The sequence below is a fragment of the Anser anser genome (assembly GCF_964211835.1).
Source record: "Anser anser genome assembly, chromosome: 10".
Classification (NCBI taxonomy): Eukaryota; Metazoa; Chordata; class Aves; order Anseriformes; family Anatidae; genus Anser; species Anser anser.
The window spans coordinates 13,098,319-13,126,089 of record NC_139730.1 but is presented as its reverse complement, the minus strand read 5'-3'; the positions used below and the strand labels follow the sequence as shown (position 1 = coordinate 13,126,089).

Below are 27,771 nucleotides of genomic sequence, written 5' to 3'. Positions count from 1 at the left end.
GGTCCAGCAGGAGGAACAGGACAGTCCCATGGGGGCCAGCAAGACGTGGGAGCTGGGGGGCTCGTGATGGCCTCAGCACCAGCATCTCCTGCAGGTGGTGGGTCCCCAAGGCCACGTGTACACAGCTCTGTTGTGTCCTCAGCACCACCCTGGTTATCCTGGGCTGCTTGCTGGAAGGCAGCCACTGCTCCTCCTGCAGTTACCTGGTTTCCCTGCAAACAAACCGAGTTCAGAGCCCTCTGTCCCGGCATGGGGCAGGAGAGGGGAGCTCCCAGCACCTCCCTGCAGCACCGACGCTCAGCTCCAAGCTCAGGGATTTCTTCCCTTTTTTCCCTGCCTTTGAAAGCTGCCGGCAGAGATGTGAAGCCTACATGTATCCGGAGCCCCCCCAGGTACTTTCCAGTTGGAAAGAGGTGAGAAGTGCCAGCAGAGCCTGCTCAGCTCTCAAACAAGCCCCAGGGCTCGCTCCAGGTCTCCGCTGTCGGGAGGTCCCCCCATGGCCGAGGAGCCCCGCATCCCCCCCAGCCTGCAGCGCTGGGGGCTGAAGGCCGAGGAGAAGACCCTGGACTTTGAGTTTGAGGTGCTGGGGGCTCAGTTCAACCATCGGGGCCGCTATGCCCTGCGGCTCAGCGTGGAGAACCCGCTGCTGCGCGGCCCCACGGCCAGCGTCCTGCTGCGCATCGGCGGAGGCGACGCCATCCCCGCCAGCACCGGCACCACCGACACGGTGGAGCAGAGCCACCTGGACGAGGTGTGCTCCTTCCAGCGGAGGAAATTCACCTTCACGCTGCCCAGAGGTGATGGCTGGGTGCCACGAGGATGGGCTGATGGCAGAGGTGTCCCCCTGCTAAGCGAGGTTTGACCCTGCAGGTTTCTGCAAGAACGACAAGAACCACGACGTGCGGCTGCGCATCGAAGCCCTGCGCTCACCTGAGAGCCAGGCGAGGAAGAGGAGGGTGGGTGAAGCCTTCTTTGCCATCTACCCCCGGCCCCCCCAGCCTCGCACGAAGCCCCCGGCCGGGCGGGATGAGGACTGGTACCACTGCAGTGCGGTGGCGGCTCTGCTGCGGGTGGGCAGCGAGCAGCCGGCCATGCACTGCGGCCGCCTGGCCTTCATCGCCTCCCTGCACGAGCACCGGCCACTCGCAGCAAGGCTCCCACCGCTGTCAGCCCCCAGCCAGGAGAGGGGACAGCAGGAGGGGGACCCAGCCTCAGCACCCACGTCCCCAGCAGTGCTGTCCCCTGAAGTCCCCCTCCGCACGCCTGAGTCCGCTTACCACTCGCTGCCCACAGAGGTAGGGGAGCTGGGGGCAATTTGGGGGCCGGGGGGTCCCACTTGGGTGGGGGGGTTGGTGGCAGCCCCCCAAAAGCCAATCCCCCAGTCCTGCAGCCAGGCAGTGCTCAGACCTACAGGAGCAGGCTCTTTAGGGGATATTGCCCAGCTCAGCCCACAGCACCCTATTTCCCACCCAGCACGGTGCTGAGCATCTGCCATCCAGCACAAAACCTACAGCAGGGCTCTCACCTCCAGCACAGCCCCATAACCCACCCCAAACCCTCCTCACCTGCTTGATCAGGCCCTCCAGAACAACCCCATAACCCACCCTAAATCCTCCTCACCTGCCTGGGCAGCCCCCCAGCAATCCCCATGGAAGCAGCACCCACCAGCAGCACCCTGCCCTGCCCTGCCCCGCTCTTTTTAAGGGCTGCGAGCACCTGGTCCACATTAGGCGCAGCTGGGGGCTCCAGAAAAACTTGTGAATAGGAGGAATTTATTGCACAAAGTTATTTTTTTTATCATTGTTATTTTTATAAGGTAGTTTGGGCCACGGGGAGGCATGGGGATAATCTGCTAATGTAAAAGTGTTGGCTCTGGGGTGACCGTGGCTGTTCCTAGAGCTTTTTAATGTCTAGCAAAAGCTCTGCTCCTGAAGGGTGAGGTCCTGAGCCCACGGGTTAGATGGGGGGACATACGGGGGGTGTGCTGCTCCCCTCCCAACCCCACTCCTCATCCGCAGATGCCGCAGGCTGACCCTGTGCTCAGCTCCTCCCCAGAGCTCCCGGGTGACTCAGCAGGCGAGCACCCCTCCTCCTCCTCTTCCTCCTCCTCTTCCTCGGTGCCACCGCTGAGCTGCGGCAGTTTCCGCCTCTCCTCGCCAGGATCCAGCCTGGATCTGACCCCGTGGGCAGCGCAGGTTAGTGCAGGAGCTGGAGGAGATGCCGTCCTGGTGCCTGCGGTGACCTGGTGGGGAGGGGTGCTGGGGCTGCGGGTGCTCTTTTGACACCTTATGGTCACCGAGAGCTTTCTAGCAGAGCTTTGCGTGCTCGTGCAGCTGGAGCTGCCGATGGGACGTGGCCACCCCTGGGGGTCCTGTCCCCAGCTCCACTCGTGGGCACGAGGACCCCAGCCTCAGCATGGGGATGGGGGAACGGGGCACCAAACTTGACATTTTTAGCAAGAAAATGCAGCCCCGTGGGCATGGTGTCACCCGGGCATGGTGTCACCCGGGCATGGTGTCACCCAGGCATGGTGTCACCCAGGCATGGTGTCACCCGGGCACCGAAGCCCTTCAAACTACCAGCTGCTGGCATCTGGGGCTGATAAATCTTAGCTACTTCGTTTTCCAGCTCAAACCCGAAGCTGCAGGGCGAACTGTCAGGATTAACAAACCCAGAGGCTGCGCCTCGCCCTGCGTCACCGTGTCCAAAGCTGTGCAAATAAAGGAGAAAAGACAAGTCCTCCCTGAGGGGCTCCGTTTCCGCACCACCCCGGTGGTGAGGTGGTGAAGCCGCTGCCTCGCCCGCTCTCAGAGGTGTCTCACACCTGTGAAAACATTTATTGGGAAGGCTCAGGACCACAGACGGGGCTCTGTTCCTCTGATCCTCGGGCCTCTGTTCGCTTTCCAGTCCCCTGCTCCCCATCCTGAGGCTGCCCCAGGGACACCTCTCTGTGCGTTACAGCCCCTCTCCCTGCACTGCCTTGGGGCTCTCCTTGAATTTTCGAGGCCCCAATTAACCAAAAACGTACCAGAAATGATAATTAGTGAGGCTCAATTGACTTCGGTCAGCAAATATCTGGAAGGAAATTCTGCTGAGTGGTGAAAAGGCAGCGGTGATCGATAGGGGTGGGAGTGGGCTGGGGCAGGGCAGGGGCGCGAAGCATCAGCAAAGGCAATTTCCCCCCTGGCTCCTGGGCCCCCGGGGGGAATGCAGCGAGCTCTGAGCTCCGGCGGTGATAAATCACCTGCTGCTGATGTCAGCCTGGAAGTATTTGCGGGGATGGGGTTTATTTAAAAATTGAAAGCTGGGAGGCAGGAGTATGTTAACTCCCGGCAGGGGATGGAGGGGATCCCGCAGTCCTCTGCTTGTTCCAGAGGTAGGGCAGCGACCTCGTCTCGTGCCTCAGTTTCCCCTTGAGAGCATCTTTAGTGCCCTGCCTGCCCCCAGGTGCCCTAGCCGAGGAGAAACCCATGCATAGGGCTGAGTGGTTTGGGCAGAAGGGAGTCAGGGGGTGCAAGGAGGGGGCATTGCTGGGGTCCTTGTCATGGAGAGGAACCTGCAGGTCTTGGGGTGCAGGGACCCCATTCCAGGGCTGCTGCTGGACCCAGAGTCCCAAAAAGTCCTGCTCCATATGGGGGGGTCTCAGAGGGTTAAACAGAGGTGGGACCAGGCTGGTGGCCGTGATGGATATAGGGTTTGTGGGTGATGCTCAGGCAGCTGGCAACACCTCCGGAGGCCGGATCGAGGGCAGAGGGTGCGAGCTGGGTGCTGGGCTGTAACCTCGATCCCGTTCGCTTTCCTAAATGGGAAGGACACGTGGGCTCGCCCCGGTGGGAGATCTGCTCCTCCACACCGTGCCAAGCATCTCATCTGCGGGATGCTGGGGTGATGGATGGGTGCTGAGCTCCCCTCGAAAGGCCACGGCACAGGGATAACGATTTGCTCATCTCACCGCAACCTGCGGCTAATGTATTCCCCGGCACGAAGCAGGAGGCTCTGCTGCCTGTTCAAACACCTCGAGCACGTCGCAGGGTCAGATGGCTCCCTAATTTTCCCCGGGCTCGAGCACGGCACCCAGCAAGCCGGTAACGTGCCACGGGCGAGCTCTCAGCATCGCGGGTGGGCGAGGATGACCCCCTCAGCACCATCCCCAGAGATGCCGTCCCCAGCCGGCTGGGATGGGGCCAGGCTCCCAAGGGCTTTGCAGCAGACCCCGGGGGGAGCAGGAGCTGGTCCCGTGCTGGGGGAACCATCCTGCCTCCCTCCCTGCAGGTCCACGTGTGCGCTGAGGGGGGCAGCCGGCTTTCGGAGGTCTCCTTGGCAGCCGGAGCTGGGTGCAAGCCCGTGGCTGGTGGTTTGTTTCCAGCCTCCCCGGAGCAGCTGGCAGCCAGGCTGCAGCAGTCTGTTGCTGTCAGGGCACGGGGAACTTTCCTCCCCCAAACAAAGGGCTTTCTGCACGGCTCGCACTCCAGCTTCGCCGCTCCTGTTGACCAGGGGCTGCAACGTCTGGGCAGGACGCAGCGTGCGAAGGTGTGATGCTTCCCAGAGTGAGCGCACCACATCCACCCCATGCAAGGGCAGCTCACGGAGCTTCAAGGGGTCTGCAAAATGGGACAAAAACACGGGTATTAGGCACAGACATGTCCATGACCCTGGCTGAGCCCTCTGGCTGTGCAACAACCCTGGGGATGGGCTGGGAGCTGCTTTTGGGCCACAATTGCCACGTTTCGGAGTCACAGGCCATGTGCCCGGTCTCGCTGGGTGAGCGATGGATATAAAAGCTTTCCTGCCGGATAAAAGCTGGTGTCGTCGCCTCGCCGGGGCTGAGCTCTCTGTTAGCGGGTGATGGATGGCGTGCGTCTCCTGTCTGTGCCCTGGCCACCTCCTGCCACTCATCGTGGTGACAGCGAGGGTCGTCCCAGCACCGGGCCGGGGGGAAAAGAGCCGTGAGCTGCCTCCATTCACTGGAAAGCCAATGAGGCTGAAAAAACAAACTTTGCCAGCAGGGTGATGAATAACGCCGCGCTGGTGAGCAATTTGTTGGCCTTTGAGAGGCTGTCAGCCCGTGACGGGTTCCTCGGGGGCTTCGCAGGGCTCCTCCGGCAGCTCGGCATCCTGCTCCTGGCGGGGGGGCTGGGAGGGGACACGAGGCCGGGTGACACCGCATCGAGCCACTCTCCTCGCCTCACCTTCACCCTCTGCAGATGGCAGACGGTGTTTCAGTCCCACCCATGTGATGGTTTCTCCCTGTGAAGGCAAATAAATTGTTTACCCCAAGCTTGGGGTGCTGCAGGGCTTGGGGTTGGGGCAGCATCTCCTGCTCTGAGAGCCCTGCAGGGTGCTGGGGACCGGCACCCCTACCCAAAATGGGCCTCAGAGCATGGCAGAGGTCTTTTTTCACTGATGCAAACACGTTCCTAAATGATAAGAAACGGACCCATCGGGGTGCTGAGGCTGTTGGGACGCAGTTCTTGGTCTAAGCATCCTGCTCACGCTCATGGGGATGGGATAAGGTCTGGCATCTGATAGAAATGGGCCGGTGAAGAGCAGCAATTCATGGTTTCTTAGCTAAAATGGAGCAAAGAAATGGAAGGCGGGGGCTCAGGTGGAGAAGATGGGTTCTTGATTTGCTCGTCTCAAAGCGCAAACTCTTCGGGTGCTCGGAGGAAGCGCCTCGGATCGACGCACAGGAGCGAGCTTTAATTCCTGCAATTTCAGTAATCATGTCCCTTTAAGTGTCAGATAGCTGCCTTTATGAGAAAAGCAAATGGGGTTAAAAAGAGAAAATTGCTCCATTTTAAAAGGCGGGGGGAAGGAAATTGCACGCGTGCCGCTGACAAATATAGAAAGTGTAAAACTCCCCTAATGGAGCAGACGACGGGAGAGCTGGGCTGCCGGCCCATTTAATTATTTGACAGGTGAATTGGGAGTTTTACTGCATAAATGGAACCGAAATGAATTCGGCACATTTTCACCCCAAGGGATGCCCAGCCTGGGGCAGGAATTGTCCTCGGAAAGGGCTGTTGGTGGGAGGACTGGGGTGCCCCAAACCCGCCGTGTGATCTCTAATGAGCACCCTCAGGGTCCCCTGGAGGCGACACCTCGCCTGGAAAGCGGCACCAAGCCATGAATAAAACAGCGCTGGCTTCCTTTGGCTCGGCTTTCCTTCCTCTGCCGGCGCTTCTGTGGGGCTGGGGATACCCTCCTGTTGGGGGGAGGAAGAAGATGCCTCTTTCGTCTTCCTCCCGGGGGTAATTGCATTTGTCCGGCTCCCCCCGAGCTCGTTCCGGGAGCTGCCTTTCCCTGGCTGGATTGCTTTCCTCGCTTTGCTCAGCGGAGACAGGCCGGGGCCTGTGCCATGCCAGCGCTGCATTAATAGAGCCTCAAATGAGATTTCCCAGCCCCAAACGTGATTAGCTGCAGCGCGGGGGGCTGCAGGAAGCGAGGAAGGGCAGAGGCTCTCCCAGGGACGGGTGGCACCACGGTCACCGAGCCCAAATGTGCTCCTCCGCGTCCCTCCGGGCCAAGGGGGTGGGGGACAAAGGTTGCGAAGCGGTGGTTTTGTGGTGCCACGGCCCTGCAGCCCAGACCCCAGTTGCAGAGCCCAAACCCCGTTAAATTACCCATGCTGCTGGGGTAAAGCAAACGGCGCTTTACCTCTCGGCTTGCTGGCACGCAGAGGCTTGAACGGAGCCTAGGGAGCCATCGGGGAGGAAAACTCACACCAGCCCCAGTCCATCTTCACCGGCGGAGCCCACTATCATTTTATGGAGTCTCTGGAGGCAGATAAAGCTGCCGCCTCCCCAACAGCCACTCGTAAATCGCCGGCGGTGCTCCCGGCCAGACCCGGCCGCCATTTAACAGGAGAACAAGGCTGGGACCCCGCAGGAACGTCACATCGCAGGCACACACTCCTTCTCCTCCAGTCTGCAGCCTCCTGTGTAACGCATCAGCCCCTTAATCCTCTTTCCAAGCCCCTTGGGGACGCGGGGACTTTTATTCTCCGGTTCCAGGAGCCACAGGTTGCAAACCACAGCACGAGCGCGCTTGGATGGCTGGGACAAGTTTTGTCCCCCGTCAGGAGAGCTGAAAAAGAAGCAAGACACCCTGGGATGCTGAGTTCCTCCCGCCTGGGAGCGGTGGCCGTGGGTTTTTGGGGTGGATAATCACAGCTCTGCCGAGGGTTTTGGGGTTTTGCCTGCGAGCTGTTTGCGAAGCCTGGCATGGTTCACGCCTGCTATTTTTGAAATGTTTTGTTCTCGTGCTGGGTTTTCCTTAGCTTTGCCATTTGTGAATTTACTATTAAAACCCATTGCTAATTATCACCCCGCGGCCGTTGCTAGCGGTAAAATCTACTCGTTTTGTTCAGGGAAATGTAAACACAAGCGGCGGCGGCAGGGATGTGCACCACGAAACCTGCTGCTGCTGTCTGGGAGGGAAAAGGGAACGGGAAAACCTGGGAACACGGCCCAAAAAACACCGACCTGGAGCTGTGTGCTGTGGGACGCCAAGCCTAGCCTAATCCACGTCATGGCTGATGTGAATTAGGGCACAAGAAGAAGATTAGGGCACAAGAAGGAGGTCAGGTCCCAGTTTTCCCCCTTGTTTTCTCTCTGATTTTGGCCCCACGGCCGCGGGGGCTGATGCTCTCCCGCATCCAGGGTACTGGGAGCGCTCTGGGCAGTTAAAGGCAAAGCCAGGAGGTCGTTTTCCATCGCTCTGGCTTGGGTCTGGGGGGGTATTTGGGGTTATCCAGCAATAGTGCCCTGTTCCCAGGAGAGGCTTCGATGCTCGCAGTGGGAGATACTGGGCTGGAAACTTGCCGCCAGCCTTCATCCTCACTGCTGCCTCACCCTGCCACCATGCTCCCCCGCTCTCTCCTGCCATTTAGCCATCCTTGGGATGGGAAAAAAAAATCACTCTTTTCCTTTACAATGACATTTATGCACTTCTACACCCCCCATTCCTTCCTTTCAAGTGGTGCTTTTAGGAAATGCCTTGGGAAGGAGTCAGGCTGCGGAGGTCTGGGGCAGTGATGAGCACAGCCCTGTGTCCCAGCAGATCTGATGAGCAAAAAGAGCAAATTTGTAGGGAAAAAAGGTTATCTCTACCCCAGCAATGAGCTCTGCAGCCCCCCGGGGTCCCCAGGAGGTTGCTCCCCCCTTTGCTCTGGACAGACCCCATCCATCCCGTGCCACCGTCACCAGCCCCGAGCCCCTGCAGCGGGGTGGTCGCAGCGGGGGGGGGACACGGGGAAGGCTTAGGAGGAGGCAGCCCCTCATTAAGGACTCGGGAGGCACAGCCGCATGTCGGCGGGGATTTGCACGCAGAGGCTGTGAGCAGCCCGCGGGGCGGAGGTGAACGTTCGAGTGCCTTACAAGCAATGGATGGTGGTGGGGGGCGACACAGGGGGGCCGGCGCCGTCTCTCACATGCACAGGGTGTGATGGGCGCAGGGATGGTCCCCCCGCCACGAGGAGCAGCTTGCGGCCCCTCTGCGCCTTATCACATCAGCTGGTGCGAATTAATGAGATGGGGAAGGGGGGGCGAGCGCCTGGCTTCTCCCCTTCGCCATGGATTGGGCTGGAATCCCAATTCCTGCCGCGTCCCTAGAAATGGTGACATGCAATCTGGGGAGGTGGGGGGCCTGGGGACAGGCTGGGGTGCTGCGGTGGGCAGATGTCCTGGGGACCAGGAATGGCAACGGGGACGTGCCTGCAGTTTAGCAGACCATATGCACAGATCCAGCCCCCCAAAAGTGGAAAAAAAGGGGCTGGGGAGCTGGCAGGAGGGCTGAGATGTGGGGAGCAATTGCCTTCATCACCCGCCGGGATCGCTTCTCCCCCTGTGCAGTGGGGTAATGCAAGGAAGGGGGCTCCCTACGGGAGGACGCTGTGTTTTCCAAGGGAAAACTCCATAGTGAAGCGCGGCCCCTCCGAGGGATGCTCGGTGCAGGGCCTCTTGCTGAGGCACAAAACAACGCACGGGGCACTAGGAAGCAGCGTGCAGAGCGCCCAAAGTCTGAAATGATGTCAAAGCAGCCATCGGGCAGTGCCGCGTGGGCTTCGGAATGATATCATAATAAATAAAAGAGTGTTTTAATAAATAAAACAAGATGCCCGGGCAAGCAGCGCTGCATTATGCATGTGCCAGGGGACTCAATTAGCCGGCCGGGCTTTGGTCGGGTGGGGAAGAGGCGGCCCCACTCGTGCTGGGGCAGGAGGCGCCCTTGCAGGAGCAGAAAAGGGCGAGGGGCAGGAGGCAGCTGCAGGCAGAACTGTGGTTTTCTGTGGCACCTCCCCATGGCAACGCCCCTGCAAGCACCCAGTGGGGACGCAGTGCTGGGACCCGGGCTTGTCCACGTGGGGAAAGCAGCAGCCAGGGCTGCGAAAGTCTGGAGAGAGCTCTCAGAGCTCCCCAGGCAAACTGTTGCTTGCCGGGTGTTTTCCAAGGTAGAGACCATGAGCAGCGCAGCCCCTCTGGCGCCCCATCTCCCCCCTCCACCCGCCCCGAGGAACTCCGCGGCAGGAGTTGTCTCCATTTCCATAAACCAATTACCCCCAGATAATCTCGGGAGCTTTAAACATCAATATCCTAAACGGCAGCGCGAGGGTGGCGCGCGGTGGCTGCATCTCCCCGCGCGTGCTGGTGCCGCTCCATCACCGCATCGCCATGGAAACGGGGGAGTGATGGAGGGGAGGGGGCATTCGGGATGCAGGACACATGAGGGGCCTTTTAGTAACCATAGTGAGGGACGCAAGGCAGAAGGGAATCGGTTATTGTTTTGCAGGGTGCCTGCTTTCCAAGGAGAGTAGCGTGCCGCCACTCAGAGGTGGGTTTTTCCGGACGGGAAGGAGCAGGCGGGGAGCTGCTGGGAGGTGGGGACCACCCCGAGCCCGCCCGGACCCCCCAGCATCACCCCCCAGTATTCAGGAGCCGGATGGGAGCGATCCCTCTGGCACCAGCCCTCGGTGGGCAGCATCCCGATGGGTTTGGCTCATCCCTGGGGTGCTCCCCACTTGCAGGGATGCTATGAGTCCGTCTCGCCCACGTGCGCACGCGAATAAATCGCTGCCGGCCCGCAGTAATGCCGGATGACCTTGGTTTGCTGGAGGCAGGTGCGCGTGCAATTAGCAGCACAAAGCTTGGGAAGGCTTCTCCTTCCCATCAAGGCAGGCTGTGGGGTGAAAAGCCCTCGTGCTGCTTCGTTCTGTGCCTGGCGGGGGGAGAAGAGCCTCAAGGTCGCCGCTGAATGCGCCCAGCCTGGCGCTGGGGCGGGGAGCAGCCACCAAAGCTCCCGCTCTGCAGCCTGCCCGCTGCCCCCAGCCCATTCTTTCCGTTCCGAAGCACATCCCCGCGTGCTGCACACTGCCGTGCTGGTTTTTTTTTTTCTTTTTCTCCCCCTCCACTTCACAGCTCTTCAATGCTCTCATCCTTAAGCAAGTCTATAATGAAGGGGGCCCGGAGCGGGCGGTTCTCTCCCTCCTCCTCCTCCTCTTCCTCCTCCCATCACCAGCCCGTGTCTGGCTTCATTGGGACCCCAAGCACATTGCGGGCCCAGCAATCCCCCACAGAGCTCGTTACTCGACAGCCACTTTTCCTCCAGCCCAGTGCTAATCCCACCTGCCCGGGGTGCCCAGCTCAGCTCCACGTCCCATGGGTGGGCTTCACCCACCCCAGAAGGGAAGGGGACAGCACCAGAAGCACAGGGGACATGGAACATGTCCCTTGCAGCCATGGGGCAGGTGAGGGGCCACCAAACCCATGTCTCCAGCAACACGAGGGGACGGAGGTCTTGTGAGCACAGAACATCCCCCCATCCTGCCTACACTCCCTGAAGAACCTCTGCCATCTCCTTAACACCAAATCCAGGGGATCCAGCTCCCAGGGGCGCAGGCTTGGGGCTGCCTGGGGCTTCCCTGTGCTCTGGTGGCTTTGGGGGTGGTGGGACCATGCCCTGCTTCATCATATCCTTTGGGATCTTCAAGCTAAGCTGCTTCTAGATGGGGGAGAGAAGAGGTGCGAGGGCTGTGATGGAGATGACTGAGGATCTTGGGGCGTTCCCATGCTTCCAAAGCTGACCTCTCCCGAGAGCCACGTGGCCTCCCTTCCCTCGAGGACACCTGCCCAGAGGAGCCACCGCCAGACACCTTCTCATCACCGTGTCCCATCAGCAGGGCTTTTGTGTCACCTTCTCTGACACCGTGCCACAGCCTGCTGCTGCTGTGTGGAGAGGGTTTGAGGGCACCAAGTGTCACCAGGCAGCAGGACTCGGGTCTTGGAGCTCCCAGGGCAGCGCCGAGGCCCCCTAAAAGCTGTGCCAGTGCTAAAAGCATGAGGAATTGCCCCAGAGCAGCCTTGATGGGGAAGACGTGCCCTCGTGGCACGTAGGCCATAAGCAGCACAAATGAAAATGACCCAGGGCTGCAGCCCCCAATGCTGCTGTAATTATTGCTCAGACTCGTTATGTGCTGGCTTTAATGACGGCGGTCGTTAACATTCAATCTCCCCTCTCCTTTCCCTGCAGCCTCCTCCCTGTCCCTTCATCAATACTGCTGGATAATTAGCCTCTGGAGTCTGGAATAGCCTTTTGGATAAAAGGGGCTGCTTACAAAGCAAACCAGGGCGTGGGGGGCTCGGCGGGATTGGGCTGCCCGCGTCTCGTGCCCCCCCTCGAGCATTGCCAGGGGTCGGTGCTCATTCCTCCCAAAGGAGCCTGCCAGGTGGGATTTGGGGTGGGCGCCCTGATGCACAGCTCCTTTTCCTTCCCACCCACCAGCCTGCTTCACCTCCCCTTCCCTCCCAGTAAGACCAGTACAGGGTGAGCTGGAGGCCACCTGCACATCCTCGTGCCCGTAGGTCCTCGGTGGCATCCCACGAGATGGCATCAGGGCTGAGCATCCCAAATCCCACCATCCTTCTTCATCAGCAGGGATGTGGGGACAACAGGGAGACCCTGGGCTCCCCCCAGATGTTCCCAGATGTTGGGACCAGTGCTGTGGCTCCCGGACCAGCTCTTCCATCGAGGAGGGTAAGCCACTGCCTGTGGCTACGGCTTGGATTTGGGGACGGGGCTTCGCGCACGCCCCGCAGCATCCCCGGGTTGGCCAAGCAGGAGTTAAGGCTCGTGCCTCGCATTAAGCTGGGGGAAGGGAAGGCCTTGATGGCAGCATAAAGAGAGGGCGGTTTTGCCTTCCATCAGCTCCTTTTTTTTGATAAAAGGCTCCTCTCGTGCTTGTCAACTTGTGGAGCGAGCGGTGGGGGCAGAGCAGTCGGCTGCCTCCTTGCTTCCAGCCGAGGGCTGGAGATGTGCCGGAGCCTCGGGGCCATGGGGCAGGGCGGTGTTCCCGGGGCCAGATTCTTCCTTGCCATGGTCCTGGGGGCTCCTCGAGAGCCCCAGCACCTCCCACGGACTTTTCTGGCAGAGTTGAGACCCAGCAAAGTCCCTCAAAGCTTCCCAAAACCCTGCCTCCGCCTTGCCCTGCCCGGCAGAAATGAATTCCCTCCTTCCCTCCTTCTTCCCCAGAGCTGGGGGGCGATGAAATATTTAACTGCCGAAGCAGGCGGCTTTGTTATATTGATCTTCCCCGCGAAGGCTCGGGGGGACGGTGAGCTTTAATTATCAGTTGGCACTTGATGGGCCAAGGCGGGGACTCTCTGCTCCCCGCCGCACGCGCCAGGCTGGGTACCACGGGGCGAGCCGGCCACGCACATCTCCCAAAAAGCAGTTGCCAGGGCAACCGGGGAGCGATGGATGGAGCTGGTCCTGGGCGTTTGGGAACGTCCACGGGGCACACGGGCTTTTCTGCCTCTCTCTCTGCAGCCCGTGCGTTGTGTTTCGTCTGCGTCTGGAGTGAAACGTGCGGCATCAACACGTCCGGGGAGCCCATAAATAAAATATCACTTAGGGGAGGCCGGCCCAGTGCCAAGATGCCCGCGAGGCTGCAGATTCCCATAAAACCCACTCATGCGTTTCATTCATTACAATAATTGTTGTGTTGTTGCCCCGCCTGGCTCATTCCTGTGCGGGATTTGGGGGCAGAGATGGGGTTTGGGGGGCTCGAAGGTGCCGGCAGCGGGGCGAGCAGGTGCCAAGCGCTGGCTCTGCTAGCACGGGGCGATTAAACCCAGCCATCAGGCTTCTCCCTCCTCTTCCTCCTCCTCCCCACACCCATGTGCGATGGGATCTTCATCCCAGGCCGGATCCGGGCTCGAGAGCCCCGGAGGTTAATGGTTTCCCCGCGCAAGCTAATGGCGCTCGGCGCTCCCGGCCGCCCAGCGTGTCACCGCGCCTGTCCCTTCCCATCAGCGTCTGCAGACAATGAGTTCACCTTCAGCAGCCTGACACCTCTGTATTTAGGGGGGGGTCGGGAGAAGCCAAGGGGGGAGCGTCCCCATTTGGTTAACCCTTCCCTGCCCGGCCGGCCACCAGCCATGTGTTAGCTGCGCCGCAAAGATTTGTCCACCCTCCTCAGCCACCTCTGCTCGTGCCAATCCTTTGAAGGCCTTGCCAGGGAGGACGAAGGCTCCTTGCTCCTCATCCTCACCACCCGTGCAGCCAGCCCCTGGCAGGGGCGGTGGCTGTGACAAGCTGTCTGCCCACATCAGCGCATCGGCTCTGACGCCCTGGCACCGTGCCTGCGGCTGTCCCGGAGCATCCCGGTGCCACGCATGGACCCAGCCCCGTGGAGAGGGTTTGGGGAACCCCTTGGCACGGCTCTGCGAGGATGAAGGAGCGGGCGGTGATGGACTGATGCTGTTTCCAGCCCTCCCAAAGCTCCCTGTGTTCATCACAAGTGTTCCCCGCAGCGGGTGGAGAAGGGACGGGCTGGTTCGAGGCGGTGACGGATTTCCCGCTGGCCTCATCCTTCACCATTTGTGGTCCCCGGGGATGTCACAGCGGGGAGGGAATTCGGCAGCTTTTCATCTTTGGCTGGGGAGGGGGGGAAACCCCACTTGCCCTCGGCCCCGACCGATCAATCGAATTGCAGCAGCCAGCCCCAAATCCTCCCCTTCGCAAAAAAAAATAATAATATCCATAAAGTTAATTTGGGACAGCTCTGGTGATTTCATTGCCCCCTCCCCGGGGAGCGATGCTGTGGGCCAGGGGGGGGCTTTGGAGCGATTGCCCGGGGGGGGTCAGCAGAAAGGGGTCTGCGTCTGATGAATTATTCACATGGGTGTCACTAAGTGCAGAATTAATCCTTTTGCTTCCAGCTGGCTGCTGCACTAAATTATCACTCGCAGTCATGCGGGAAAATGCTGCGGAATTCATTTAGCTGATTATTGTTTTGATCTGGGAGCTGTAATTTTTTTTTTCCCTCCTCTTCCCCATCCTCTCCCTTCTCTTCCCCCCCCCCCCCCCAAACCTTCCTTAATACATGTAAGAGCCAGGAGAGGAAACAAAAAGCAGGAGAGCCGTGGGCTCGGAGAGCTGAAATCCAGATTGCCTGGGCTTTTTATACTAAGCAGGAGCTAAATAAACCCTGGGCCATCTGCACATCCCGGCGCACGGCCTGGGAATGCTCCCGGGGCTGCCCTGAGCTGGGTTTTGGATGCTCGCACCCACCAGAGGGATGAGGCAGTGAGATGCGCGCCCGGCGCCTCTGCCTTCTCCCCGCTCCCTCTTTGGAGCGCAAATGAGAACAAAAGACTTTGATCAGAGACAAAGAAATCAAAGGCTTCAGCAAAACGCTCGCGTTTTGGCAAATTAATGTCTGTTGGTAGAAAACTCTCGCAGTGGAAAATGAAGCCGGCTCCGTACGGCTTGTGGCGCAATGCCTGGCTCTTGTTTTCCCTGCCTTTTTTCTTTTTCCATCCTGAATTTGTTGCCGTGCCCAGCACAGACGAGCTTGACCACACAGGAGCCAACACAGAGCGGTGACAAACATGAGCAGGATTCAGCCCTCGTGTGTGCAGCGGGTCCCCAGCAATGCACAGCGTCCGCCAAGGATCGGAGGACGCGCGTCGGAGATCTCCTCATCCCTAGCGGATTAATTAATCACCCATGTTTGTCAATGAACCCTACTTATTATTAACCCCTATTTATTAATCACCCCTATTTATTAATCACCTCTATTTATTAACCACCCCTGCTTATTAGCTGCGCATGAATCAGCGATGGCTTGTGCTGCCGTTCGGCACAGCCTCACCTTGCTCGGGGCGTTAATTCTGCACTCGGGACCCTTGGGGCATGGACTAGTCCTACACAACGCTACAAATGTCAGGGGGAAGAAAAAAAAAAGGAAGGAAAAAGGAAAAGCTAGCGCTGTTTTTTTTCCAGGTGAAGCAAAATCAACAGGCTGGATGCGCCGCTGCTTAACCAGCCTTAATTTATGTAATTGCTGCCATTTAAAAACAGGAGCAGATCGGTGCCTGGTGTAAATTGTCACGGCGCCGTGGTGTAAATTGTTCCTGTGCCAGCCCAGCCACCAGACCCTAAAAAAATCTATATATTTATTTATAATTTGGGGGGGAGTTGCATTTCTGAGCCGCCAACAGCTCCCCTTGACTTCTGCAGGCGTGATCGCCGGCAGGGCTTTGAGCGACAGCCGTCAGTCGCCTGCGCCCACTCTCTCCCCTTCTTGCGCCCTAATGAGCGGGATGGGGAAAGGCACGCGGAGGCAGCAAATGTCTTCGTTAAGGGGAATTGGTTGCTTTCCGCCCGCCGGCCCCCAGGGAGCGTTCAGGGCAGCGCTAATTGAATTAGGAGCACGTGCGCTCCCGCTCCGGCTCCGGCGGGCGAGGGCTGGGCAGCAGCTGGACGCCGGCCCCGGTAATTGCAGGCAGAGCATAAACTGTTGCATTTTGCATGATCCCGTCTCTTTTGGGGCGTCTTTGGTGCTCCGTGCTTTTGATGCTGGATGGAGCTTTTGTGGGGCCGGGGGCAGGCGTGGAGAAGGATGGGGAGAGGGACGCTGCGCCGCTGCTCGCGCCGTGCATCCATTCGGAGCCTGATTGCTCATCTCAGAGACAACATCAAGGTGGGAAGAGCAATTTGGGGGGGTCACGGTCACCAAGATGCCACCAGATGCCAGCTCCCAGCCACCCCAACCTGCTCCTTGCTGGGGGACACAGCGGTGACCCCATCCCCAAACCCGCCCTGGTGAGGGCAGCATGGGCTCCATCGCTTCTTCCATTAGCTGCGACTTCCCCCCTAACCAGATTAGAGGCCAGTCCATAAAAGCCAGGCTGGCGGGAGCAGGGCGCGGGAAATGAGGGCAGGGAAATCACATTAGGGCTGCTGGCAGCGTCTGGCTCGGAGATGCTCTGCTGCCCCAGGCTCCACCAGAGATGGGAGCAGAGCTGGCCGCAGAGTGACTTTTACCATCCCTCTGTGCCAGCAGGACCCGGTGATTTCCACCCCTCCCGGGGCTTTCTATAGGGCGTCAGTGCACAGCATGCAGCAGGCATCCTCCTCTGCTCAGCCCAAAGCTCTCCTTGCAAAGCCCCGGGAGCACAGCACCTCCCCGGCACTTGGAGAGGGGACAGGGGGCATGCAAAGGGGGGGCTCAGCCCAGCTCCCTCCTCTCGCAGGATGAGCCCCGTGGCAGCTGCATGCACGCCCCAGATCCGATCTAATCGCTCCATCCCGAATCCATTTAGCAAATTCTCCCCTATTACCGCTGCATTAGGTTTTAGACCCCAGGCACCTCCGTCTCGTACTTTTCGGCTGCAGAGGGAAAAAAAAAAAAAAAAAGCAGCTGCTCTCCTCCTCCAAGCCCTTTGTATTGATAAATGGAGCTGTGGGGCGAATGCAAAACCAGCCCTCACGGTGCTAATATCTTCCTGTACTCCAGCCAGCTGGCTTTAAAAATAACAGGTCGTTAAACCTCGACTCTGCTTATTAAATAGCGGGGTGAGGAAGGCGCGGGGCGCACGATGGCTGGGCGCAGAGCAAAGGGGCTGGGGCCAGGGGGTGATGCTCGGGGCAAATCAGGGTGCGGGTACCCCACTTGTTAATGCTGTGGTAGCTGGTGGCAGCCAAAACTCCTGGCCTGGGGTCGACACCATCCTCTCGCCCTCGCTTTCTGCAAGGGGGCGAGGGTGCTGCAAGGGATGGGGGTGCTGCAGGGGATGGGGGTGTTGTAGGGGATGGGGATGCTGCAATTGAGTTTGAGCAGCGGGACGAAAAATTAGCAATAAAGAAGAAATATAAGATAAAAAGAAAGCAAAGCTATTTATTTTTTTCCTCCGACCCACTGAGCTTTATTGCTTCCCTTCCCGTGCCTGCGACGGCTGCTTCGCGCCCAGCCTAATGGGGAGCTGCAATAAAGCCCAGGCAGCGTGCGGAGGCTCGAGCAAACCCAACATAAACGGGGTGAGGAGTGCAGGGAGGGGAAATTGGACGCTCCAAAGCACTGCGGGGCTTGCACCCATCTCCTGACAGCGCCGCCGATGGGGGCTGACACCCTACTAATGGTGCGTGCGTGCCGTGGGTGGCAGGGACATGACAGCCCCGACGGCGTGGTCCCCGCTGATCACAGCACTGTCACTTCCCTGCCTCGGCTGCCAGTGATCAAACCCGAGCAGCACAGCCTGCTTTTGGGGCTCTCGCTGTGGGTTTTTGCGTTAATGCCTTAATTAAAAGCAGGGGAGAGGAAAGCAAAGCGAGGCGCGTCCCGGGGAGGACCACGGTCCCGTGCAGGCAGCAGAGCCCCGTGCACGGCTCAGGGTTTACAAAGCAGGGCAGTGTTTTCCTAGCCTCCTGCCCTCTCGCTGAATAGATTTGTGCCTCTCTTCCCAGTCGATGAATAATTTACGGGCAGCACTTAACGATTAGGGGGAGTTTTCTCCAACCTCTACCAACATTTGCTTAGTTGGCCAGGCTTGCTTTCTGCCCTCCTGCCCCCCGTAGCTCCGCGATTTCTGCAGACCTTTCTGCGGCCCCTCCTGGGGGCTGGTGCCCACAAAGGGGCGGGTGCTGAGAGGGGTCAGGGTGCTGCGGGGGGTGAGGGTGCTGCAAGAGGAAAGGGTGCTGCAGGGGAGAAGGGTGCTGCAAGGGGTGAGGATGCTGCAAGGCGAAAGGATGCTGCGAGGGGTGAAGAAGATGCAAAGGGTGAGGATGCTGCAAGGGGTGAGGATGCTGCAAGGCGAAAGGATGCTGCGAGGGGTGAAGAAGATGCAAAGGGTGAGGATGCTGCAAGGGGTGAGGATGCTGCAAGGCGAAAGGATGCTGCGAGGGGTGAGGATGCTGCAAGGGGGGAGGATTTGAGGATGCTGCCCTGGCCCCCCCAGCTCCTCCTTGTGCAGCCGCACCCCGAGTGCCACCCAGCGGCCTCTCTGTGAACGGCAGAGAACCGGGAAAATAATAAAAATAAATAAATAAAAACCCAGCAGAACGGCTCCGCGCTGGGGGTGTTGATGGATTGATGCTCCCTGCTGAGTTCTGTCGGCAAATGCAGTCGATGGGCGAGCAAACGGTGAAACAAATGGCTGCAGCGAGGCTGAGGGCAGGGCTCTGCAACGCCCGGCCCAAAGGGATGGGGAGCCTCGGCTTTGGGGTCGGGGTTTGCGTTTGGGGTTTGGGGTTTGGGGTTTGTCCCTCAGGCACCGGCTTTGGGAAGCCCGGGGGGCACAAAAGCTTTGGAGGCACTTGCAAAGCGTGCACCTCCTTCCACCCCCAGCTGCTGGGGGAGCCTCCGCGCTCCTCCTGGCCGGGGATTTCTTTATTTTGGGGGGGGATGAAAGCACAGCCGCTCACGGGCAGGAGCCGGGGGGGCTCGCTGCTCCCCCCAGCCTTATCTGGCCGGAGCAGGCGGGAGCGTGGAGCCGACGTCTCTGTTAAATGGGGCTCAGCTCAGATTAAACGCCCTCCGATACAATCCAATTAACTCCCAAATTGAATAGCGATGCTCTGCCCGATTCCCCCCCCCCCAGCCCGGTGCGTGGGAAGGGAGGTCAGCCCGGGTTTAATCAGATGCAGCCACAAAAAGTCGCCCACACACATCCCAGAGCGACCTGTCCCTCGCAGTGGGGAAACTGAGGCAGGGCTCCGAGCGCAGGGGCAGGCAGCGACCCCCTCCTGGAGGCTTCAGGAGCTTCCGACACCAAAAAGAAGGGAAATGGGGGGATTTTTCCCCCTCTGATCTTCCTAAGCCGCTGCAGCAATTTTGCTCTGATAAGCAAATCTGCGCTTATCCCATCGTCGGGACAATGGCGGAATTGGGCTTAGCACTTGTCCGGGGATGTATTTATTGGGGCGGGGGGGTGGGAGGCCGCTGCCGGGGCCTCAAACACCTCGGTGCTCACAACGGGACGAGTCGGAGCATCCTCAGCCTGCAGCCCCCCCGGGCACGGGGGAGAAGGAGCGACGGATGCGATCGGCTGAATCGATGCCAGCAGATGAGAGACATCAAAGTGTCTCCTAGCAATTTGTTAAGTAAATAAAAAAAAAGGGAGAGAAAAAAAAGAAAAAAATCACAAAACTTGGCCTAAGCAAATAGGGGAAGGAGGGGGGCGTCTCGTCGGGGCGGATGAAAGGCTGCGGAGCCGTGTGTGGAACGGCTCGCCAGGCAGGGAAAGCTTCAGAGGATTGTAAATGACGGGGAAAAAAATAAAAAAATAAAAAAAAATAAAATAAAAATCAGCAGGAGTTTCAAAGCTGCTGCGGTTTCAGATGTGGATGCGCAGCCTTTCATCCCGGAGCCCTGCAGGAAGGAGGGATGTATGTAGAGACGTTCGAAAGCGGGTATAGGGGAAGGGGAGTGCAAATACCCTTAACTCTGCCCTCCCTGGAGGGTCCCAGCTTCATTTTGGGGAGCATTTTGGGCAGCCCCTTCCCTCCTGCACCCCCGTCCCCATCGCTGGGGTGGTGCTGGGACAAGCAGAGGCTTTTGGGGCAAAAATAGGGGCAAATGGGTGTTGGCAGGGCGGGGAGGTGCTCCGAGGCAGGAGGCTGGGGCTGGGTGTCTGGTCCCTGTCCCCGTGCATTATTGATGGAGAGGATAATTGCGTGCTTCCTACCGGTTCCGTGATGAAAAATTCATATCCCGGGATGAGCGCTGGGGGTCTCCATCGACCAACACCGGGCTCTTTGTTCCCTAACAGCGACCGGGGGGGACGTGGGCGTGGGGGGCGCAGCGGGTGGGGTGCTCGAGCCCCTCGCTGGATGTCCCCACAGCTGGGGACGTGTGGGGACCCCAAAAGAGGGCTGAGGTGGGGAGCACGGCTTCACACCCTCCCCGGGGATGAAAGCGGGGTGGGAGCAGGGTATTTCCCAGCGGATTTGGGCACCTCTGCTCCGCACCAGCTCCGAGCCGGCGTCGCTCAGCCCACGGATCTGAGCGGCCGCGGGGGCTCAGAAGTTAATGGAGTGTTTGAAAGCCACGAGCCGAGATCCAAGGCATGGAAATGAGGTGCCACCAGCGAGGAGCTGCTGCGGGACCTGCCACCAGACTGCCTGGGAGCGGGAGATAAGGCAGGGGCGGGCCGGGGACAAGGACTTCGGTGGCTTTGGGGGGGCTGTCAGGGGGACGGGGCAGCTCTGCCCCGCTCGGGAAGCAGCAGAGCCAGAGGTTTTGAGGACAAAACCTTGATTTCTGCTGCCCAGCAGTGGGAGGGAGCCCAGCCCGGGTTGCTAAGAGCAGGCTTGTGTTGTGGTGACAGCAGAGGATGCTGCAGGGCTCTGCTCCGGCTGCTTCGAGCCCCTCGGGGGCACCCCCAGGTCCCCATGATGAGGACAGCACGGGGCCAGGGTCGCCGCCACCCCTGCCTTTGTTGCCACACGTGCGTGGCTCCGCGGTGCAGCCGCCGACCCCTGGCTCTGGTGTCCCCTCACAGCCCCGCCGGGACGCCGTGGCCCTGCCGCCGGCTGACAGCGTCCTGCCCGGGATGCCGCAGAGGTACGGGGGGCTCGGGGACACCCCCGTTTCCACAGGTGTCCCCTGGGGTGGTCTCCTCCTTGCTCCCTTTCTCCCCACGCCACCCAAGGGGGTCCCTCTGCTCTCTGCCCCGCAGGTCCCAGGATGTCCCCAGGGACCTCCAGCAGCGGGTGAGTGCGCTGCGGGCAGCGGTGGCCCCGAGGGGACACGAACCTGGGGGGGGGGGGGGGGTGTTCCCCCCAGATCCGCTGCAAGCAAAGCATGGAGCCGCTCCTCTCCCTCCTCCTCCTCCCCCCGGCAGCATCCGTCCCCCCCCAAGGCCACGCGGTGCTGCTGGACCCCCCCCGAAGGCCGGCCCCAAGGCTGGGCTCTGGCAGGGATTCAGGAGGCTCAGCTGCCCTCTCTGCCTCCAGAGAGACAAACCCTCCAAGAATTATTTCCCTTTCGGCACCCACCAGCATCACATGGCCATATGCCCTCCCCCCAAAAAAAAAAACACACCAAAAACCTTCGCATCCACCCGTATCAAATATTCCTCCCCCTGTTTCAAGGATGTGCAAACACCGGGCAGGGCTGAGGCTGGGAGGACTGAAATGCTCGGGGTGCTCAGCAGCTCTGGGCCAGCCGAAGCCGTGCCCGGCTGTCTGTCCATCCAGAGGCAGCACCGACCTTGGGAGGGTTCCCCCCCCCCCCAACAGGGCTGTGCGGGTGCCCTTGCCCCCACCGCCGCGGCTGCATCGTCCTCGTCCTCGTCCTTGTCCTCGCGGGAAGAGGCCAGGGAGGGGGAAAGGGAAAACCCTGCTCTGGATCCAGTGCCTGCTCCGTGGGGAAACCGAGGCACCTCCGTCCATTAAAATAAACCCCGGTGGCAGCGTGTCCCCCACGGATGGGGCCGTGTGCCCCCCCGGAGGTTAAGCCCAGCTCTGGCACTGCCACACCCCAGGGGTGTCGGGGAGTCGCTTCCCCCCTGGGGGTGGCAGGAGGAGGAGGGGAGAAGAGGTGGGGGCTGCAGGAGGGCCTGCGGGGGGCTGGGGGGGGAGTTGGGGAAGGGAAGTGTGGAGAAGGGAGAGGTGGAGAGATGGGGAAGGAAAGGGTGGGAGGAGGGAGGGAGGGAGGGAGAAGAGAGGGATGGATGGATGGATGGAGGGATGGATGGATAGATGAATGGATGAAGAGAAGGATGGATAGATGGAGGGTTGGTTACAAGAGGGGAAAGACTGGATGTTTCTGCGCCCCTCCGAGGTGGCTCTGGCCCTCAGGACAAACCTCCTCAGCTCAGCTCCGTGGGGCTGGGTGCCAGGGGAAGCCCGTGCCGGTGGTGGGGTGCCGCCGGTGCTGGGGTGCCACTGGCTCTGCTGCGGGCTGGCAGGAGGTGAGCAGGTACCACCTGGCGCTGAAGCGGATGGCGGGCGACCTCCTGTCCCTGCGCCGGCACGTCACCAGCCTGGAGGTGGAGAACGGGCACCTGCGGCGCAGGCTGGCCGGGCGCGAGGAGCCGGGCGGCGCTCTGCTCGCCGACGTGGACGTGGACGTGATGACCAGGGAGGAGGTCCTGGACCGCCTGGGTGTGTGGTCAGGGAGGGCGGAAAAGGGGACACCCCTCTGCGGGGGACCCCGCTGTCCCCCAGCCGCGTCCCGCAAGCTGAGGATGTGGCGTGGGGCTCTGGCAGCCACCCTGAAGGGCGAGCTGGTGTCGGGCACGATGGAGATGCGGCGGCTGAAGGACTGCGTGCAGCGGCTGCAGAACGAGCTGATCCGGGTACCGGCACTCGTGGGCGCGGGCGGGATGGCGATGGGGTGGGGGCGTTGGTCCCCACCACCCCGAGCATGGCGCAGAGGCCCTCGGGGTTTTTTTCCCTTCCTTCCCCTCCAGAAGAATGACCGGGAGAAGGAGCTGGTGCTGCTCCAGCGAGCGCACCGGCAGCAGCAAGCCGCCCTCAGGAGGTGCCAGGAGCAGGTGGTCAGGACTAAGGGCCTGGAGGAGATGGTGAGGCAGCAGGAGAAGGTGAGTCGGGGTGGGCTGGGGGGCAAGGACAGGCGGGCCCAGCCCCTCTTGGCTCTTCAGAGCCACCTGGTGCCAAACTGATGGCAACAGAGGGGATGTGAGGGCCACCACCACCCCTCCACGAGCTGTCCCCTGCCCTGGGGACATGGGGACATCCCTGCTGCTCCCGCAGGTCATCGAGGTGATGGAGCGGGTGCTGCAGGACAGGCTCTCCATGAGCACTGAGAAACCAACAGGTAGGTATGAGCGGGGTTGGGGGTGGCCACCCCCTGCTGCTGCTCCCACCCCATAGGAACCACGGGGCCAGAGCCCTCTGGCGCCCATCCTCTCGCACGGGGGATGGAGGGCACGTCCCAGGGGGTCCCCCTCACCCCCTGTCCCCACGCAGGGGACCTGCACGCCCTGCTGCTGGCCGAGAACCGCAGGCTGCGAGAGGAGCTGGCGAGGCTCCCCCGCCCCCCATCGCCCCCCATGGCCCCACGTGCCTCCCATGGCACACGGAACATCTTTGGTGGCACGGAGAAGCTGTCGCTGCTGGCCAGGCTGGAGGAGGCACAAGCCCGCGGGCGTGTGATGGAGAGGCAGGTGGGCAGCACCCCAGCACCCCCTGATTTGGAGGGGATAAGGGGGGAGCAGCCTAATTTCGGTCCATCGCAGCTGGAGGAGGCGGCGAGGAGGTGGGGACGGGAGAAGCAGGAGCTGGGCATGCGGCTGCTGGAGCGGGAGCACGGCTTTGGGGGCTCGGCCCCCCGCTCTCCCCACGTCCCCACCTCGGTGAGCACCTTGGGGACACGGGGGCACCCGTGGGGCTCACCGCCCAGCCCCACGCCAGGGGGGATGTCTCGGTTTCCCTGCAGGACTGGGGGCAGGAGGGAGGTGGGAGTGTGGCCCCCAAGGGTCACTGGCACCCCCGTATCACTGCCCTCCCCGTCACGGCTGCACACCTCTCCCTAAAGCACCCCACGGGGGTGGCAGACCCCCGAGACGTGTTCGCATCTCCCACCAGAAACAACCCCCAGGCTCCACCTTCTCCCCGAGGAGACCCCGGACCCTGGACCCCCTGCCCTAGGGGGTCTTAAGGGGGCAGGACGCCGGAGACACTCTGAGATGCGAAATTCATGCTCATGGCAAAGACCTGCTGCTTTTAGAAATTACAGAGCAAAACAGAGGCGAAGCAATATGGGGAGGGGGGCAGCTTTCCCCCCTTATCCCGTGGGGCTGGAGCCAGGGCTGGAGGTGCTGGAGGTGTCCCCAGGCTGGGACCGGAGGGGGGCCACCAGGTGTCCTGCTCACGCTGGGCACTGCAGGGGCCGGAGCGTCAGGTAGATGGGTTTGTCGGGGAGGAGGATGAGGTCGAACTTGGTCCCAACTTCCACCGCCCGCTTGGTCTCGATCTTGAAGTTCTCCAGGATCTGGGGTGGGAGGAAGGAAGAGAAGGAGGGAGGCGGCGGGGATGGGAATGCCCAGAGCATCCTCCCCGGCCCCTCACAGGGAAAAACTAAGGGGCAGGGTTGGGGCACTAAGGGACGGGGTTGAGGCACTAAGGGATGGGGTTGGGGCACCAAGGGATGGGGTTGGGGCACTGGGGGACGTGGTTTGGCACTAAGGGGCAGGGTTGGGGCACTAAGGGGCAGGGTTGGGGCACTAAGGGGCAGGGTTGGGGCACTAAGGGATGGGGTTGAGGCACTAAGGGATGGGGTTGAGGCACTAAGGGACAAGGTTTAGTGATGGGACTTATTAGGTCATGTTAATGGTTGGACTTGGTGATTTTTGGGGCATCTTGAAGGTCTTTTCCAACCTAGATGGAAAGATTTTTCCAGCCTAGATGGAAAGCTTTTCCCAACATAGATTTTATGATTCTACACCCTCCGAAACCACCCCAAGCCCTGAGGCTCACGTGCATGAGGAAGAGCTGCATCTCCAGCTCAGCGATGCGGCGCCCCAGGCACTGCCGCGGCCCGAACCCGAAGCTCAGCCCCTTGAAGTGCTTGGAGCCCGGCAGCAGCCAGCGCTCGGGGCTGAACTGCTCCGGCTTGGGGAAGACCTCGGGGTCCCGGCCCATGGCGTAGAGACCGACCTGCACCAGTGTCTGGGGGAAGGATCAGCCCCATGGGGAGCTGCCCCCGCTAAACCCAATCCTGTCCCCCTTCTGCACCCCACAGCGGGCTCCCAGCTGTGCTCGGAGCTCGGGGACAAGCAGATGGGGGGGAGGAAAGCCCCATTTCGGTCCCGTTCCCCCTTCCCACCCTGTGGCCCGGGGCTCACCTTGGGGGGGATGCGGTAGTCCTGCAGGACAACCTCCTGCACCGTGTACCGCTGCAGCGTCACCGCCACGGGGTGCAGCCTGCGGGACAGGAAAAGGGGGGGAAAACCTGCTTTTGGGGACAGCTTCCTTCCTCCTCTGTGCATAGCATCCCAGGGGGCTGCCCTACGGGATGCCGGTCCCGCCAGCATCACATCGGCTCCCCCCCGAGATTTGGGGAGGAGAAGGGGCTGGCTGCATCCCCGTGCCCCGCGGCGCTGGGAGAGGCAGCGGCTGGCCCCCGGCTACCTGAGCGTCTCCTTGATGGCCGCCTTGAGCAGCGGGGTGGTCTTCAGCATCTTCACCCTGTCCCCCGCCACCTTGTGCTTGGCGGCCAGCACCTCCGTCCGCAGCTGCTCCTGGGTGCCCGGGGACCGCGCCAGCTCGAACATGGCCCACTGCAGCGTCACCGAGGTCTGCAGCGGGGCACAGCGGGGCTCAGCGCCACTGCCACCCTGTCCCCGCCACCCCGCGCCCTGCCCCTGACCGTGTCCACGCCGCCCGCCATCATCTCGGTGACGCTGGCCTTGATGTCATCCAGGGGCAGCTTGTCCTGCAGGAGGAGGCTGGAGAGGATGCCCATGTACTCCCTGCTGCTCTTGCGCTGCAGCCGCAGGTCCCGGTAGACGTTTTGGATGCATTTGTCAGCTGGGGCAAATAGGGGCACGGTGCTGGGTGGTGCGGGGTGGTCCCGGTGCCACCACCAGGGCATCAGAGGTGGCACCTGAGGACATCACTGCCCCGTGCTGGTGGCTTTGGGAGCCGCCGGGGGAGGAGGAGAGCTCACCCTGGGTGAAGATGGCGTCCCAGGCGTGGACGTGGTCCCGCCACGTCCTGGTGTTGAGGCCGCGGAGCAGGGCGGGCGGCAGGTAGAGCATGGGTGAGGTGGTGTGGAACATCAGCGTCACGGCGTCGATGAAGCGCTGCGCCTCGGGGTCCACAAAGTCCTGCAGCAGCCCCAGCCGCTCCCCGTACAGCACATGGCACACAGCTGCAAGCACGGCACCCGTGAGCCCACCCAGCATGGGGGAAGACCCAAACGCAGCCCCTCCACCCTCCACTGTGGCCAGACACAGCGTCTCCGTGGCTATGGGGCCCGGCCCGGCCTCCTGGCAGTGTGGGTGCTGATAAACCGCTGCTTTGCCAGCAGCTGCCGGGTGGTTTGCTGCCGAGTGGGAGAGAGGACAGCCCTAAAAATGTAAGTCTTTGGGGAAGAGGTGCTCTGAGGATGCAGCTGGGCAGGACACGTTGCACCACCCGTCCCATGTGCATTCGGGAGAGATATGGGGGGGGGGGGGGGCTCACACTCCAGAGCGAAGCGGAAGAGCTCATGGCTGAAGTCGGCCGTCCAGCGCTCCCGGCCGCTCTTCTGGACCTGTGCCCGTGCCCGCCGGACGAAGTCTTCGCCCACCTCGCTCAGCAGGGGCACGAAGCCCTCCACCACCTGCGGCGACAGCACCTCCTTGTTCAGGGTCAGGCGGTCCGAGCGCCAAGCCTCCCCCTTCCTGCAGGACACGGCGGCGGGGTCACAAGCGGCACAGGGCGGGGGGGGAGCCCCCATCCGACACCCCCAGCACCCTCCTGCTGCGGCAGCTCCCCACCGCCCCGAGCTCCAGGGACGGCTCGGGGGGCGGTGGGGCCCCGGGGCATGTTTTTTGGGGACTCACTTGAGGAGCACGCCGTAGGGCTTGTTGCGGTAGTCGCGGTAAGCCACCCAGGGGGGCACGCTGAAGCGCTCGGGCATCATCCCCTCCGACCTGAAGAGCGTGGCCGCGTCCCGGGGGCTGATGATGTTGATGCTCTCGTAGACACCCAGCTTCTCCCTGCCACCACGGGGGGGGGGTAAGGAGACAATGGGGTTTTGCCCTAAAACCACCCAAAGCCCTTCCCCGGGTGAACGCCCCACTCCTGCCCATCCCCGTGGCGTCGGGGTGAACGCGCCCCGTTAGCACCCTCCTGTCCCGGCCCAAAGCAGCGGGATCGGGGCGGGATCCTCACCTGTAGATGGGCCCGAAGCGCTGGAACTTGCGGGCCATGATGTTGTGCACGTTGTGCAAGCCGCCCTCCTGCCAGAAGCGGTAGAGGTTGAGCCAGCCGCCCCGCCGCTCACCCGGCACCTGCTCGAAGGGACGAGCCGCCAGGGCCGGGGCTGGGGGGCCGTGCGATGGGCCGGGGACCCCCCCGGGGACAGGGACCCCCCCAGCCCGGCGGCAGCCCCCGGCATGGCTGCGGGGCCGCAAGCCGCCCGGTTTGGGCGCAGCCCGGGCGAGCATGGGAGCGGGCGAGCGGGCGGCGAGGGTGACCTCGCTCTTATCCCACCCAGCCGAGGCTCAAGGTGAGGAGACGCCTCCTGCTGCGTCACGGGGCCGGGTGCTGGCGAGATGCCCCAAAAGGGCTGGGACGGTGGGGGCTTGCTTTGGGGGCAGCACCTGGGGAGCACGGTCCTGCCCCAAGAGCCACTGGAGTATGGGTGACACGTTCGGTGATAAACTGGAGCTGATTGATACGGCGGTGCACCAAGGGTTAAGAAGAAGTTGCTAGGCTCGGATGGGCTTATAGAGGGCTAGGCATGATCAAAAGGAACGCGCCAATCAGAAGTCTGTAACTACGTTTGCCAGCCGCATGCAGCGCGTGTAGGGGCTC

General features: G+C 61.4%; 2 protein-coding genes across 12 annotated transcripts; one reads left to right on the top strand and one right to left on the bottom strand.

Moving 5' to 3' along the window:
* Nucleotides 1-175: 175 nt before the first annotated feature.
* Nucleotides 176-24,811, top strand: CCDC33 (coiled-coil domain containing 33). 10 transcript variants are annotated; one of them, XM_083850601.1, is made up of 12 exons: nucleotides 224-797; nucleotides 871-1,295; nucleotides 2,019-2,195; nucleotides 20,781-20,842; nucleotides 20,958-20,991; nucleotides 22,191-22,386; nucleotides 22,492-22,580; nucleotides 22,695-22,826; nucleotides 22,999-23,062; nucleotides 23,215-23,411; nucleotides 23,484-23,600; nucleotides 23,833-23,970. In XM_083850601.1, the coding sequence occupies exons 1-12, from the start codon at nucleotides 497-499 to the stop codon at nucleotides 23,893-23,895; spliced, it is 1,857 nt and encodes a 618-aa protein (XP_083706727.1). In that variant the 5' UTR covers nucleotides 224-496; the 3' UTR covers nucleotides 23,896-23,970. The 10 variants fall into 10 exon arrangements, with proteins under 10 accessions (XP_083706722.1, XP_083706728.1, XP_083706726.1 ...); XM_083850599.1 differs by having other exon boundaries at nucleotides 222-797; nucleotides 22,191-22,580; XM_083850598.1 differs by having other exon boundaries at nucleotides 223-797; nucleotides 22,492-22,826.
* CYP11A1 (cytochrome P450 family 11 subfamily A member 1) lies at nucleotides 23,942-27,719 on the bottom strand. Of its 2 annotated transcripts, XM_083850614.1 has the most exons (9): nucleotides 27,127-27,705; nucleotides 26,796-26,951; nucleotides 26,434-26,633; nucleotides 25,916-26,119; nucleotides 25,616-25,776; nucleotides 25,378-25,544; nucleotides 25,092-25,170; nucleotides 24,724-24,915; nucleotides 23,942-24,238 (listed from the first exon to the last, which is right to left on the bottom strand). In XM_083850614.1, exons 1-9 carry the CDS (start codon nucleotides 27,399-27,401, stop codon nucleotides 24,116-24,118), a joined length of 1,557 nt encoding a protein of 518 aa, XP_083706740.1. In that variant the 5' UTR covers nucleotides 27,402-27,705; the 3' UTR covers nucleotides 23,942-24,115. The 2 variants fall into 2 exon arrangements, with proteins under 2 accessions (XP_083706740.1, XP_083706741.1); XM_083850615.1 differs by lacking the exon at nucleotides 24,724-24,915 and having other exon boundaries at nucleotides 27,127-27,719.
* Nucleotides 27,720-27,771: the final 52 nt, after the last annotated feature.

Bases quoted from the DNA above. Each gene is read 5' to 3' on its own strand.
- CCDC33 (XM_083850595.1), top strand. From the start codon at position 497: ATGGCCGAGGAGCCCCGCATCCCCCCCAGCCTGCAGCGCTGGGGGCTG. The intron at 2,196-20,780 runs GTTAGTGCAGGA...GTCCCCTCACAG, and splicing joins TGACCCCGTGGGCAGCGCAG to CCCCGCCGGGACGCCGTGGC. The intron at 23,412-23,483 runs GTGGGCAGCACC...GGTCCATCGCAG, and splicing joins GGCGTGTGATGGAGAGGCAG to CTGGAGGAGGCGGCGAGGAG.
- CYP11A1 (XM_083850614.1), bottom strand. From the start codon at position 27,401: ATGCTCGCCCGGGCTGCGCCCAAACCGGGCGGCTTGCGGCCCCGCAGC. The intron at 26,120-26,433 runs GTGAGCCCCCCC...CCGTGCTTGCAG, and splicing joins CTTCCGCTTCGCTCTGGAGT to CTGTGTGCCATGTGCTGTAC. The intron at 25,777-25,915 runs GTGAGCTCTCCT...TATTTGCCCCAG, and splicing joins GGACGCCATCTTCACCCAGG to CTGACAAATGCATCCAAAAC.